Source organism: Sus scrofa, unplaced genomic scaffold, assembly GCF_000003025.6.
Source record: "Sus scrofa isolate TJ Tabasco breed Duroc unplaced genomic scaffold, Sscrofa11.1 Contig252, whole genome shotgun sequence".
In the NCBI taxonomy this organism is placed as follows: Eukaryota; Metazoa; Chordata; class Mammalia; order Artiodactyla; family Suidae; genus Sus; species Sus scrofa.
In genome coordinates, this window is record NW_018085115.1 from 6,620 (window position 1) to 22,679 (window position 16,060).

Here is a 16,060-nt window from a genome sequence, read left to right on the forward strand (position 1 = left end):
TAATTGAGTTTTACATTTAAAATGAGTAAGTTTGTGTGACTGGGTCATCTTGCTGTACAGTGGAGAATTGACAGAACACTGTAAACCAGCTATAATGGAAAAAATAAAAATCATTATAAAATAAAATAAAATGAGTAAATTTTATGGTAGGTAAATTATATCTTCATAGAGTACACTAATAAAAGATTCCATGCAGGCTTGACATGGGGGAAACCCTAACTCTATTGCTCTGTGGGAAGCAGTAGCTTGAGCTTGAGTATCAACTGGAGCATAAGATATGAATTTCTTGAACCAGATCTTCCTTATCATTCAGTTAATCATAAGCATTATGACAAATTATACCGTAAGGGTTTTTTTTCATTTTTTGTGCTAAAATTATAAAGTGTATTAATAAAATACTAGTCTAAATTCCTGCTAGCGTGGTATCAGTCTACACTCTTTTCTCTCTCCCCTTCAGATATGGAATTTGCTGATTATAGCCCAATTTCCAGCCTTTTGAAATACTTTATGTGAATTCTGTCATATTTCTGTTATCCATAGACTTGATAGTTATATTATCTATCCAGGATGTTGATGAAGAGCACAGTTTAGGAAAGGGTCCCATGGCCACACTAGGGCTGTTCTCCTGATGGCATAGATTCACACTTTAAAATTCTATGTATCTGTGCTGTTATTTAACTCAATTTTTCCTTAAAGACATTACCAGAAAATATAAGTGCCATTGCATAATTCACATATAGCACAATAATGTCACTCTCCCCAAATTACTAAACAACACATACAAATTGAGTTTACAATCTGGCAGCTATGCTATATTTATACAGTGTTCCAAATATGTTTTATACCTGGATCATACTTTTTAGCTTAAAGGAATATTTTTCCTTTAATTAGCCATCATGGGATGAAATCTACTTTTCTCAGATTCAGAAAACATGTTGTTTGGTGTTTAGGTTCATAGATATGGCCACCCATCACATCATTTTAACAGAATTTGTTTTTGTGTTTGTGTCAGTAAATGGAAAGAGAGGACCTGATAATATATATACAATTGTCTTGTTTTACATGTCGGCACTATTTTTTAAATTTAATTTTCTTGAAGTATAGTCGATTTACAATGTTATGTTAATTTCTTCCATACAGCAAAGTGATTCAGCCATACATATACACATATCCATTCCTGTATAGTTTCTCACAGAACATTGAACAGAGTTCCCTGTGCTATGCAACAGATCTATATTGACTAAGGCTTTTTTTTTTTTTTTTTTTTACTTAAGCTTTAGTATCAATTCCTAGGTTTGATTCTTAAAGACAATTGCCATTGAGCAATGGTATTAACACAGATTAAAAGAACATAGTACTACTGAGAAAATCTTTATATTTTCAGTCATGCTAAAGATTTTTGGTTCACACTCTATACTTGAATGATTCTATATTTTTCCATGGGAAGGAAATCTAGCTAAGGGAGAAAAAAAAAATGTTCCTACAAATTTCACCTATGCTGGAGTCTTCCAGAATGTTTAACTGCCCCTAAGAAAACATTGAAGTCTGAAAAAGGGAAATATACATATTGGTATAGACTAGGTTTTGACCTTCTATATATTATACTGTCTTGTACAAATTAAAAATTATATTCAAATCAGAGTTGATCACTTTCATGTGCTCAGTAATTATCAGGAACTTTCACTTGTATCTCTTTCTTTTATATAGATTTTTTTTTTTTTTTGTCTTTTTTTTGTTGTTTGTTGTTGTTGTTATTGTTGCTATTTCTTGGGCCGCTCCTGCAGCATATGGAGGTTCCCAGGCTAGGGGTCCAATCGGAGCTGTAGCCACCGGCCTGCGCCAGAGCCACAGCAACGCGGGATCCGAGCCGTGTCTGCAACCTACACCACAGCTCACAGCAACGCCGGATCGTTAACCCACTGAGCAAGGCAGGGACCGAACCTGCAACCTCATGGTTCTTAGTCGGATTCGTTAACCACTGCGCCACGACGGAACTCCCTCTTTTATATAGATTTAGAACAAAATCTGAAACCTGAGATAATGGACCTGCAAAATTATTCCTTGGTGTCAGAATTTGTATTACATGGACTCTGCAATTCACAACATCTCCAAAATTTATTCTTTATTTTCTTCTCTGGGATCTATGTGGCTCTTGTGCTGGGTAACCTCATCATTGTGGTCACTGTGATTTCTGACCCCCACTTGTACTCCTTCCCGATGTACTTCCTGCTGGGAAATCTCTCTTTCCTGGACATATGGCTTGCCTCATTTGCCACCCCCAAGATGATCAGGGACTTCCTTAGTGATCGAAAACTCATCTCCTTTGGAGGATGTATGGCCCAAATCTTTTTCTTGCACTTTGTTGGTGGGGCTGAGATGGTACTTCTTGTTACCATGGCATATGACAGATATGTGGCCATATGCAAACCTTTGCATTACATGACCATGATGAACCTGCAGACTTGTATCAGGCTGGTATCAGTTTCATGGGCCATTGGATTTGTGCCCTCCATCAGTCAAGTAGCTTTTACTGTAAATTTACCTTACTGTGGCCCCAATGAAGTGGACAGCTTCTTCTGTGACCTTCCTCTTGTGATCAAGCTGGCCTGTGTGGACACCTATGTCTTGGGTATACTTATGATCTCAGACAGTGGGTTGCTGTCAATGAGCTGTTTTCTGCTCCTCCTGATCTCCTACACTGTTATCCTCATCACTGTCCAACAGCAGGCTGCCGGCGGGGTATCCAAAGCACTCTCAACCTGCTCTGCACATATCATGATAGTCACGCTCTTCTTTGGGCCCTGCATTTTCATTTATGTGTGGCCTTTTAGTTGGTTCTCTGTGGACAAGGTCCTCTCTGTGTTTTACACAATTTTTACTCCACTCTTGAACCCCCTTATCTACACACTGAGAAATAAGGACATGAAAATAGCTATGAAGAGACTGAGAAACCAACATGTGACTTTTCACTGAATTTCAGTTCTGCAGAGAGCTACATGTTCTTATTCATTCAGAAGATATCATTCTTTAATATGATTCTACTCAAAGATTTCATTCTGACATTGTATTAGTAAAATTTGTACTGTGTTGTTATATTAGGAAATAATTATTGATTCCAACAAAATATACATAATTTTATGATGCTGTCATATAATTACTCTAACAATATATATTTACTAGCCCTACACATACACTTTGTGTGAATTCTACAGTTTTTCTTTTTTATTAAGCCAGATTTGCATTACTAACTTATTTTGTCTGAAAAAATGTTTAAAATGAATTTTTATTTCCTAGTCATATTCCATCCAGCACAGCAAGGGCTGTTTGTAAGTATTCACATGAAACATTGTCATAAGGATGCTAGAATGAGAATAATAATGCCCTGTGAATCTCTGTCCTTGTTTTAAAATATTGAAAAAGAAAACATGATTTGAATATCTTATTATTTTAAAGCATATTTTTTTCATGTGTACGTGTATTTAAACTTTTTATTTAAAAAAAATGAAACTGTCAGTGGTATTCAGTTACAGAAGCTAATTTTTAACATGGGAAAATCAGTATTTTATGGCTACATATTTCCTAGTATAAGCTTAAGCATACCAATGATACAGTTATCATTTGGTATACATTGGATTATTAAATTAATAAATTTTCACCAACGATTGGTGTTAAATAAACATTGCATTGTACTAAGTTGATTCTGTCCCTAAGATGTCCCTAAGATGACTAAGTTGAGTCATCCAGTAGGAAGCATTTCCTGGAATTCCAAGGATTCAGATTTTATGCTGAGTTTTGAATGCCTTTGGATGATGCCTAAGGGAAAATCATAAGAAAACATTAAATTTGGTATTAACTAAATTAATATTCAAAGAAGTCAAGAAATTTTCTCATAAGGTGATTCTGAAATATGAAACCAAAGAGAAAATTAGGTAGTGCCTAAATTACCTGGAGTAACTAGATGAAACTTCCAATAATTTTGGACATTGTCTTTAATTAGGAGAAGCATGCTCCTGGATACTTCTGATTTCCCTTATGACTACAGTCATACACGTGTCCATAAACACTAAAAGTACACAGAAGGAAAACAACTTCTGCCTTAGGATAACTTTCTCTGCAGTCACCTCCCTTGCCATTGTGATAACACTGTGTTTTGACTTTACAGACTTTGGATATGGCCAATTTTATAATTACACTCATTTTTGTGAACATTAAAAGATCTTAAAAGGAAAATCAATATCTGTCCTAGGATTAATTTATTGGGTTTTATTAACGTAATGCTGATGTTTTACTTTACAGATTTTGGACATAGCTATTTTTACCATCAAAGATATGGCTAATACTATTTACACATCTATTTATTCAGTTAATAAATGTTTGTCAAGCACCCCTAGCACTGAGCTATTCCCAATTTAGTGGAATAAAGTCAATTATGTAGATAAACACAAAGTATCCTTTGAAATTAGAGCAATAATAGAAATAAACATGATGTGCTCTGAGAGCACATGAGAGGGAAACTAACCCATTTTTGATGTTTAGGAAAGACTTCAATTATTTTTTTTTCTTCCTAGGATTCTGGATTCTCTTCTATTAATGCCACACACACACCACACACACACACTCATGTGCGCACACACACACACACACACACGGTGCATTTTTAGTTTAGCATACTGCCAGTCATACAGTAAGTGCCCAAATAGATGCTAGATCCATTAAGATGTTTCTGCCTTTTTAGAACTACTCAGTATGTCCCATCCCCAATTTCTGTTCAAACTCTCCAGGTTGCTTTATCTGGATCCATGAGGATGGATGTGGACCATTGTATTATCAGTCTAGGTGCAGAAATACCTGGGTTTAGTTGTTTGGGCATAGCATGGAGAAATATCCTTTTTTACTGTATGTTGCCTCAGGTAATTCTAATTCACAATCATGATTGAGAACCACTGAATAATTGCTGACATTTTCAATCTATAGGCATAGCTGCTATTAAGGGATGGTTGGAAGGATTTTCTTATGAAAGCGGTCTCTACTGCTGGATTAGGAAGTATTCTTAGAAATATATCACTAGGGGAGTTCCCATTGTAGCTCAGTGGTAACGAAACTGACTAGTATCCATGGGGATACAGGTTCGATCCCTGGCCTTGCTCAGTGGGTTGAGGATCCAGTGTTGCCTTGAGCTGTGGTGTAGGTCACAGACATGTCTCAGATCTGGCATTGATGTGGCTGTGGTGTAGACTGGCAGATACAGCTCCAATTCGATCCCTAGCCTGGGAACTTCCATCTGCCATAGATACAGCCTAAAAAGACAGAAAAAAAATTTATCACTAGGATATACTAATTAAAATTTTGTGCTGTAAAAATGACATTGTTTTTGGTCAGAAGACTAAGTCATTAAGTACTTTCTGTGAAGTTGATATCATTTTAAACATTCCTTCTTTTACTGCAAACATTAATAGATCTCTGTTGAATATCAATTTTTAAATGTAAGTATTAAAGTAGCATTTAAATTATTCTGTCTAATCTTATAATGTAAGTCATTTCTAAATGTTAAATTATGAAAGAACCCCCCGAATTCAAGGATTTCCATTTTAAGTAAAATTCCATTCCTGTACATGGGGAAATAATTTTTTCATTTCTGTCTCTTCCTCTTTGATCTCAGATGAACTTTGAAGAAGAAAAGTTTAGAGAATTTTCTGTAGAGCAAATGTATCTCCATCCATAGCTTTTCCTGGCATTGCCCTCTTTCATCAGGAGGAACTTGAGGATTTTCCCAAGGAAGTGACTCATATCTGTAGCTCTAAGGTTCTGTTTAAGAAACACTTTATCCACAGTTTCCAATATCTAGAATCTGATTTCTCTCTAGTAATAAAATTCTTGTTTATATATATAATATAATATAATAATATTATATTATAATATTCTTGTTATATATATCCACACATATACAACATGTTATTCTTGTTTTATATGTATGCATGATAATCTTTATTAAAATATAGTTGATTCACATTGTTCTGCTGATTTCTGCTGTACAGTAAAGTGACCCAGTCAAATGTATATATATGTTCCCTTTCTTATATCATCTTCCATCATGTTCTATCCCAATAAATTGGATGTTGGAAAGATGAACAAGAAAACTCAAAGGTGAATTCACAATTTTGCTCAATTATAAACTGAAAGCATTGACTATAGGTAGTAGAGAGTAGTTCAGTTGCCAAATCTGGAGATGTTTTAGCAGTATGATAATATTTTTTACATTCTGTCAAGTGATATTTTGTATGAATTAGGAAAATAAGATAATTTTTTTTCATTAATATACTAATACAGGATTAGAGTGAGAAATTCAGTAAACTTTAACCATCTTTGGATAAATAATGCCAGGATAAATTCTACTTTGGTTAAGGAACATGAATACAATATTTGCTTGAGACTGTTATCTTTGTTGCATCTGTTATAATAATTACTGAGATTGATTAGAACTTTATGTTACCTTCTTTTTCCATTTGGCATTATAGTGGTCCCATAAAAATAAAGAACTTTCTCTTTTTGGAACATTTTAATATAAGGGAAGAAATGTATTTCCAGAAAATTTAGTGAGATCATATATAAAGCTTTAACAGCCCAGTACCTTGTGAGAGAGATTAAGTAAGAGATAGTATTGCTACCAAAATTCAGTTTTTTTTTTGGTCTCATTTTTATTTTGATCTTTCAGAACTTGTCTTAATACTAATCAAATAAGTAACATTTTATTCAATATTTCTACCATTTGGGCAAATTTTTTTTGAAAAATTACATACAGAGGAGCATACAAATAGCAATTGCAAAGCTCAACAAAATTTCACAGAATGAACACACCTGTTAACAATACCAGACTGAGAAACATTACCAGATATCTGAACTCCTCACTCCCCTTCTATTCTCTCCACTAAGGGTAACTACCATCATGGCTTTTATATATGTACTTATTTTTCTTTTTATGGCCGCACTGTGGCACATGGAAGTTCCTGGCTAGGGGTGAATCAGAGCTGCAGCTGAAGCTTCCCCACAGCACAGCAATGCCAGATTGGAGCTGCATCTGCAGCCTACACCACAGCTCTTGGAATGCTGGATCCTTAACCCACTGAGCAAGGCCAGGGATTGAACCTGCATCCTCATAGTGATATCGAGTTCTTAACCTGCTAAGCCATGGTGAAAACTCCCACAATTATGACTTTTAATGCATACATATATTTTTCTTTTCTTGAACTTACAGAAATGAAATTATATAAATTACTTGTGCCATAATTATGTCATCTGTAAATAACAACTTTGTCTTTTTGTTTCCAACATTATGGTTTTAATTTTCCTTATCTAGTGCCTACAAAGAACCTCTAGCAAAATGTTATGTATAAAGGGTAGTATTGAGAATCTTTGGTTCACTTCCTAGCTCATGTGAAAATCTTTTCAAAACCTCATATACTGATATTTTCAATAGATCTTTGTTAATATCCTCTTTAAGAGTAAGGAATTTCCTACTATTCTCAGTTTGCTAGAGAGTTTTATCTTAAATGAATGATGAATTTCATCCAATACACCTTCTACAATTAAGAATTGAATAAACATCTAATTTTATTTTATCTTTTGCTTTTGATGCTATTACATGCACCATGGTTTTAGGACTTTTCTTTTAATAACATTTTCAATTTTTGCATTGCCAGTGTGTAGAAATACAATGGATTTTTAAAAACTTTTATTTTACAACACAGTATACAAGTGTTGCAAAAATGGTGGAGCGGTCATGTGTACTTTTCACTTAATTTCTCTCAATGCTCATAATTAATATGACAATAGTATGGGAGCAAATCAAGGAAACTGGAATTTTATGTATTTATATTATTCTATGCCGTTTTATCACTTGTTAGATTCATGTAACCACCAATCCAGTTAAGAGCTAGAACTATTCCATTGCCACAGTTATCTCCCTCATGCCCATTCCCTCCTTAATTTGTAACTTCTGGAAACAACTAATCTGTTTTCCATCTCTATAGTTTATCATTTAAACATGTTACATAAATAAAATCATATAGTACAGTGACTTTTGATATTTTTCCATTTAGCATAATGAGATCATCCAGATTGTTGCAAGATCAATAGGCCATTCCTTTTTATTGCTGAGTAATAGTCCATGTTATAGATGTTGTATAGTTTATTTTTAACTTTTTTATTTATTTATAATAAACATTATATATTAATATTTTTATTTACAATTTTGGGCCAATTGATGCTGTACAGCATAGTGACCCAGGTATGTGTTTGTGTGTATGTATTCCTTTTCTTGTATTGTATTGTTTTATTATTATTTATGTTTAGGGCTGCACATGTGGCACATGGAAGTTCCCAGGCTAGAAATCCAATCAGAGCTGCATCTGTGGGCCTACACCAAAGCCACAGCAACACAGGATCCAAGCCTCGTCTGTGACCTACACTGCAGCTCACGGCAATGCTGGATCCTTAACCCACTGAGTGAGGCCAGGGATTGAACTCACATCCTCATGGATACTAGTAAGGTTCGTTACCACTGAACCACAATGGGAACTCCCATATTATTTCTTACATTATTTAATCACACACTTATTGAGGCACATTTTGGTTTTTAAGGTTTTGATTATTACATGTAAAAGTGCTAAACATTTGTGTTCAGCTTTTAGTATGGATATAAATGTTAATTTCTCTGTGTAAATGTCCAGGAGTTCTATTTCTAGGACACATGGTAACTGTGTTTTTAGTCCATTTAAAAAACTGGTCAAATTATTTTGCATTCAGTTGTACCGTTTTACATTTCCATTAGAAGGTATGAGAAATTTAATTTCTCTGAATCCTCACCAGCATTTACTACAATAGAGTGTCTTTCTGACTTATTTCACTTAGCCCACAAGATTTATCCACATTGTCACAAATGGCAAGAATTATATTTCTTTCTCATGGAAGAATAATATTCCATTATATATAATATATAGTATATTAAACATTTAATATATTATTATATCATATTATTATAGTATATAATGTATATATATCTATCTTCTTTATCCAGTCATCTGTTGACAGGCACTTAAATTGTCGCCATATAAGTCAGATCATTTATGTTTTGCTATTGAGTTGCATACATTCCTTATATGGTTTTAGTACTAACTCCTTATCAGGTTTGTGATTTACAAATATTTTCTCCCATTCAGGGTGTTGCCTTTTCATTTTGTCCTTTCTTTGGCTGTACAGGAGCTTTTTAATCTAATGTATCTCACTTGTTGATTTTTGCTTTTGCCTTTGTTTTTTGTACATTCATTATCATATCCTAAAATCAATGTTAAGATCAATGTCAAGGAGCTGTTTTTCCTATATTTTCTTCTAGGAGTTTTATGGATTCAGGTATTACACTTACATCTTTAATTTACTGTGAGTTAATTTTTGTGAGTGGGTAAGACAGGGAGGGGTCAAATAGCATTCTTTTGCATGTTTCCCAACATCATTTATTGAAGAAACTATTCTTTCCACATTGACTATAGTTGGATCTTTTGTCAAATATTAGTTGACCATACATGTGAAGTTTATTTCTCAGTTCTCAATTCCATTTCACTGCTCCGTGTGTCTATGACTTTAGCCAATTTTGATTACTATAGCTTCGTGGCATTGTGTGAAATCAGGAAGCTTGTTGCCTCCAACAGTGTTTTTCATTCTCAGGCTTTCCTTTTTCAAAGTTATTAGTGATTTCATAAAAATTTCATTTTTCTCTTTTTGTGAAAAATATTGTAATTTTGATAGGAATTGCATTAAATTTTTTTGTTTTTATATAGAATGTACATGTTAACAACATTAATTCTTCCATCCATGATTATAAGGTGTTTTTTGATGTGTGTGTGTGTCTTCTTCAATTTCTTTCATCAAATTTTTATAGTTTTCATTGTACAGATCTTTCACCTACTAAGCATTTTCTGTTTTTGATGCAATTGTATTGAGATTGTTTTCTTTACTTCCTTTTCAGATATTTGGTTGTTAGTGTATAGAAACAAGCTGACTTAACTGTGTTGATGTTGTATCTTGCAACTTTTTTGAGTCATTGGATAGTTCTAGCAGCTTATTGGTGGAGTTTTTACAATTTTATATTATATAGGATCATATTATCTGCAAAGACAACTTCACTTTTTACTTTCTGATTTAGATGTCTTTTATTTCTTTCCTTAACTAATTGTTCTAGATAGGACTTCCAGGATGTGGTGAATAGGAGTTATAAGAAGAGCGAGCTTATGTTGTTCTGATCCTAGAGGATAAGCTTTCAACCTTTCATTGCTGAATGTGATATAAATTGTAGGCCTGCCATAGATTGTCTTTATTATGTTGCTCTTTGTTCCTCTCTCCCAAATTTATTGATTCTTTTAAATCTTGAAGGATATGTTATTTTGTCAAATGCTTTTTCAACATCTATTAAGATGATATAATTTTTATCTTTTTCAATTAAAATGGTATACTGTATTTATTAATTTACACATGCTGAACTTCCCTTGCATGCCAAGCATAAATCATACTTGATCATGGAATAAGTGCCTTTTAATATGCTGTTGAATTGGATTGCTAATAAAATTATAGGCTTTCTATGTGGTTTCTAATGACACAAGTAGAGAGGGTTTTATTAATGTATAGGCTATGCATCCAGTCTTTGCAGAAAGAGATGGAGTTAGGTTTCACTTTGATTTGTGGAATGTGGTTGGTGTAGGGAAGCTGTAGTCTAAATGTTTTCTGTTTTTGTGGGCTGCTCTTTTACTTGCCCTCTTTGTCTAGAAGGAACTGTCCAAAACTAACACGACATTGTAAGTCACCCATACTCCAGTAAAACTAACATGAAACAGAAAAGAAAAAAAAAAGCTGTCTTTATTGAGGATATTTTTTTCTGTACCTGTTAGCATTCATGTGTTGTCTGTTCAACACCCAGTCAGGCTTATATGAGGAAAAAGAAATGATAAAATTCAAAAAGGGGAGTTCCCTTGGATTTCCCGTGTGGCTCACAACAAAAAGGGGAGTTCCCACTGTAGTGCAGTGGGTTAAGAATCCAACTGTAGTGGCTCAGGTCACTGTGGAGATGTGAGTTTGATCCTCGGCCCAGCACAGTGGGTTAAAGGATACCATGTTGCCACAACTGTGTTGTAGTTTGCAGCTGCAGCTCAGATTCAATCCCTGGCTTTGGGTGATGCCATTAAAAAAAAAGTCAAAAAGGAAAATTATCCCATATCTTACTTGGATCTTGAAGTCTCGACTCTCTACCTCCATCGTTCAGTTTTCTTTGCATAAAATGTCCAGGGTTGTTAGATGTACTTAGTGGAAGGAATTCAGAAAAGGACATCTATTCTAACTCATCTCACATCTAGAACTCTACAATTGATTTTAAAATATTGACTTTTATCCAGTGATTATGCTAAACTCACTTCTTATTAATTTGACTTTTTGTAGATGCCTTTGGATTTTCCATATATATATATATTCCATATATATATATATATTCCATATATATATTCCATATATATATATATTCATACATTGTGTCATCTGTAAATTGAGTATTTAATTTCTTCCTTTCCAATTTTAATCCATTTTATTTCCTTTTTTTTGTTCATTACACCATCTGACCCTCCAGAAAAATGTTGAATTAAAGTAATAATGTGGGATTTTTATCAATTTCCCATTCTCAAGTTGATTTTTTTTTTGTTTTTTTTTTTGTTTTTGCTTTTTAGGGCCACACCTGCAGCATATGGTGGTCAGAGGCTAGGGGTCAAATTGGAGCTACAGCTGCCACCCTACTCCACAGCCATAACAATGTGGGATCCAAGCCACATATGCAACCTACACCACAGTTCTTGGCAATGCCAGATCCTTAACCCACTGAGCAAGGCCAGGGATTAAAGCCACATCCTCATGGATCCTAGTTGTGTTTGTTAACTGCTGAGCCATAAAGGGAACTCTGACATTTTTTTTTAATTTCAAGAATAATGTTTATTTTAAGGTATTTGTGTAAACACTATTTATCAGATTATGTTCCCCTAGTATAAGAATCCATGGTGTGTTAGTTTACAATTTGTTTAAATAAATTCATGCTGAATAAGTTTTTTACTATATCAAGATATATACATCTTTAATTACATGAATTTATTTTTTAATGCTAAAATAGCCTTATATACCTGGAACAACACAAGTTGCATTATCTTTTTTATCTATCAATAAATTCAATTGGTAATATTTTATTAAGGACTTGACTTCATGTCCATAGGTTAAATTAAACATGTATCAATCCTTAGGTATGTTGTCATAGACAAATTCTTCAACTTTGCTCTTATATTCTTATCATAAACCTGCCTTTCTTTTCTCATATTTTAATGTTACATTGAAATAAAAGCAGTCTTTGAAAAGGATAATAAAAAAGCAGTTTCAAATTGCTGGTATGGTTAATGATTTCCTAGGATTTGTTTTATATACAAAAGAAATCCTTCTTTAATGTGTTTATTTTCTTGAGAAAGCTAGAAAGCTTTGTTTATATTTCCATTTATACATGATCTTTATTTATTCTTTAGAATTTATAGTTATATCTGTTTCTTTATAGTTTATATTTTCTAAGAATACTTATTTTATTCTATGTACTTTTTATATTCTCCTCCTACTCCAAAATGTTGAATCAGTCTTAAAATTTCTAAATATCACTTTTTCTATTTATTATTGATTAGAGGAAAATGTCTAGCAGGAATAGAGAGCCTCTCTATATTCATTTACAGGAAATAATCAGTTGGATTATGTCTTTATGTTGAATTGCCTCATTTCTGCTGAATTTTAACCCTCAATTACCTCCTCTGTTAGGTATATTGTTATTAAAGTATCAACTGAGAACTTAACTGTAGACCTCTATGATTCCACAATCAATTCTCTGTAGATGAAGTCACATAAATTCATAGCTGTTTGTGTTATGAATTGGATTTCCTAATTATCTGCTCAATATTGAGGTATCTGTCTTCACTGACAGGATGTTCTAACTATAAAACTATAAGTGTTTTGATGCCTGTTTTAAGAGCTGTAACAGTTTTGATCAATTCTTATTTCTGTAACATCTCTCAAAGTGTTTCCAATGTCTCAGTGAAAAATTTACAAGTTATCTTTCCAAGTATGGGGGAAAAAAAAACAGCTTTGAAATATCTCTTCCTCAATCATTGCCACTTCAACCAGAGAAGATATAAAAACCTCCTTCATTTGTTCAACACATTTTTATTGTCTCTAGTTCATTTTATTTTAGACATTAGATGTGAAGATAATAAAGACAAAAACCTTAGTCTCCAATGAATTTACCTAACATTCTTGGCTTCTCCCTCTGTCACACAAATTAGTTGCTGAAATTGTTGCTAGAATCCACTGACTTAAAACTCTATACAAATGAAAGCATCATTTCAGACTTATATTTAATTTGTGTCTAGTGGTTTCTAAACTTGAATGTCATTTTAATTTTCCTATCTTTGATTATAAAATCTCAGTAAGTAGGAAACAATCCTATGAACTAGTCTTAATATAACTTTGAGGATAACCAATGTTGATGAAGGTTTTTTGATGAAATTAGTAACAATAACATAAACTGTGCCCAATAATTGATACAGGTAAAAATGTTGTGATTTATTTTTGTACACTTTCTAGCATTCTACACAAACTTGTTATAGTAGGTCACACTGTTGTTTCACTCATTAAGGCAAATCAACCAGTTTGGATTTTTACCATCTATATCTTTATCTCATTTAAAAAAATCAACTTTGATGAACAAATAATAGTGAAACTCTGTTATGAGCCAGGCACTAATCTGGACACATTCACATGTATCATCATTTTTGGCCCTCACAATAGCACTGGGAAATAGGCATCATTTTATACATGCTACAGATGGGGAAATTAGGGCTCCAGTAATTTAAATGATTTGTCAATTTGTCTAGATTCACTTGACTTGTCATTCAGAGAGGAGTATTGGAACCCACACTATTAGGCAACTTCTCTTTCAAAGATGGTATTGTGGTAAAGTGACAAAGCCAAATGTTTGGTTGTTATACAGTCATGTAAATTGGATTCACTCTAATTCATCTAACTGATATCCCTTTAAATATTTTGTAAGAGTAAGAAACATATATACATCCATTCTTTTTCAGATTTTTTCCCATATAGATTATCACAGAATATTGGGTAGAGTTCCCTATGCTATAGAGTAGGTCCCCATTGTCCACCCACTGGGTATGTGTTTATGTATGACTGAATCACTTTGTCATACAGCAGAAATTATCACAACATAGTAAGTCAACTATACTTCAATAAAGCTTGAAGAAAAGGAAACATATCAATTCCTTACTCAATTCATTGGAGACATCTAGTTGGAGTCAGTTAAAGTTGAGAAGAAAATAAAACCTGTGGCAAGGTGGAGAAGAAATTGGTGAGACTTTGGAAAGGTTAGTTTTTACCCATATGTAATAGCAAACTAATAAACAAAATATATATAATAAATTGATCCAATGAATGGATAGAATGGAAGAACAAAATTAACAGAACAGATTTGCTTTATGGAAGAAAGGAAGCAGAAGGTAGAACATTTCAGTATGAAGGAGTTTTTTGGAGTTTAATTTAAAAGTCATAAATAGGAGTATTATGACTTCATGAAACAAAACCAAACAATGAAGTTACAATCTCCTAACCCATTCATGAAAAAGTAATTATTTTAACTTCAGATTTTCTATTGCCAAAATGCTTTTCAACTTGTATGTCTTCTAAATTTTCCAAGTAAGTCCACTCCTATCCCACAGCTTTTGCATGGCTGATTGACCTCTTTGTTCCGAAGTGTGTAGATGAGGGGATTCAACATGGGGTAATAACGTTGTAGAGTACAGACACCAGCTTGTCCACAGAAAAAGTGGAGAAGGGACGAGCATAGATGAAAATACAGGGTCCAAAAAAGAGTGTTACTACCATGAGATGAGAGCCACAGGTTGAGAGTGCCTTTCGCCTTCCCTCTGTGGAGCGGATCTTGACCAGGATAGTGGTGTAGGAGAAACCAACACTACAAAGGAGCTGGTAGGATACCCATTAGATCATTAGCATTCAATGACAATGTGTCTGCACAGGCAAGTTTGATGACAGGGGGAACATCACAAAAGAAGTTGTCCACCTGCTTTGGCCCACAAAAGGGCAGACGGATAGTGAGAATCGTCTGGACAGTAGAGTGCACAAACCCTCCCATCCAGGAGGCAGCCACCAAGGCACAGCATAATCCTCGACTCATGATAGTGGTGTAGTGGAGGGGGCGACAAATTGCAACATCGCGATCATAGGCCATCACTGTGAGCAGGAACATCTCAGCTGCCCCTACAAAATGCAGGAAGAAGAGCTGCATAATGCACTGGTCATAAGGAATAAGCTTTTCATTATCAAGAAAGTCAGCTAGAAGCTTAGGGGTAGTTACTGTTGAATAACATAGGTCCAGGAAAGACAGGTTGCCAAGAAGGAAATACATGGGTGATGAATTCAGATGCTTATCAGAGGCCACTGTAACCATGATAAGGACATTGCCTACCCAAGTGGACACATAGAAGAAAAGAAATAGTACAAATAGCCCTTTTTCACTATATGGTCTATGTGAGAAGCCTGCCAGGACAAATTCTCTGACTTCTTCTGTTTGGTTTTTATCCATTGGATCTGGCTCCACCTACATCAAAGAAATTAAACAAGGGACATCAGTCACATGAAAAATTGATGAGCTATTTCACATAAAATGCAAGAATCTTATCAATTCAAAAAGAGATATTTTTTTTTCTCTAGGACACTTGACTGATTATCTGGAAGAATTATTTTTCTTCTTAGATGATATAAATATATATTCTCCAACATCACCAAATTTCAGACAGTGATGAAGTAACCAAGATTTCTTGAAGAACAAAGCCACGTAGTGAACCTTCAACTTGATGCATCTCTCTCAGTTAGTATTTTCCCTCCACCTTTATACATTCAGTCTCAAAACCTATGTTAT

At 33.9% G+C, this 16,060-nt stretch overlaps 2 protein-coding genes across 2 annotated transcripts; one reads left to right on the plus strand and one right to left on the minus strand.

The window, feature by feature from the left end:
• Positions 1-2,040: 2,040 nt before the first annotated feature.
• Positions 2,041-3,029, plus strand: LOC110258612 (olfactory receptor 4K14-like). Its single transcript, XM_021081909.1, has one exon. It carries the CDS (start codon positions 2,041-2,043, stop codon positions 2,971-2,973), a length of 933 nt encoding a protein of 310 aa, XP_020937568.1. The 3' UTR covers positions 2,974-3,029.
• An 11,775-nt stretch (positions 3,030-14,804) lies between these two features.
• LOC100155907 (olfactory receptor 4Q2) lies at positions 14,805-15,724 on the minus strand. The gene is given in 4 exon segments (XM_013989088.2): positions 14,805-14,857; positions 14,860-14,904; positions 14,907-15,136; positions 15,138-15,724. Coding segments are annotated over 4 exon segments (915 nt in total).
• Positions 15,725-16,060: the final 336 nt, after the last annotated feature.

Bases quoted from the DNA above. Each gene is read 5' to 3' on its own strand.
- LOC110258612 (XM_021081909.1), top strand. From the start codon at position 2,041: ATGGACCTGCAAAATTATTCCTTGGTGTCAGAATTTGTATTACATGGA.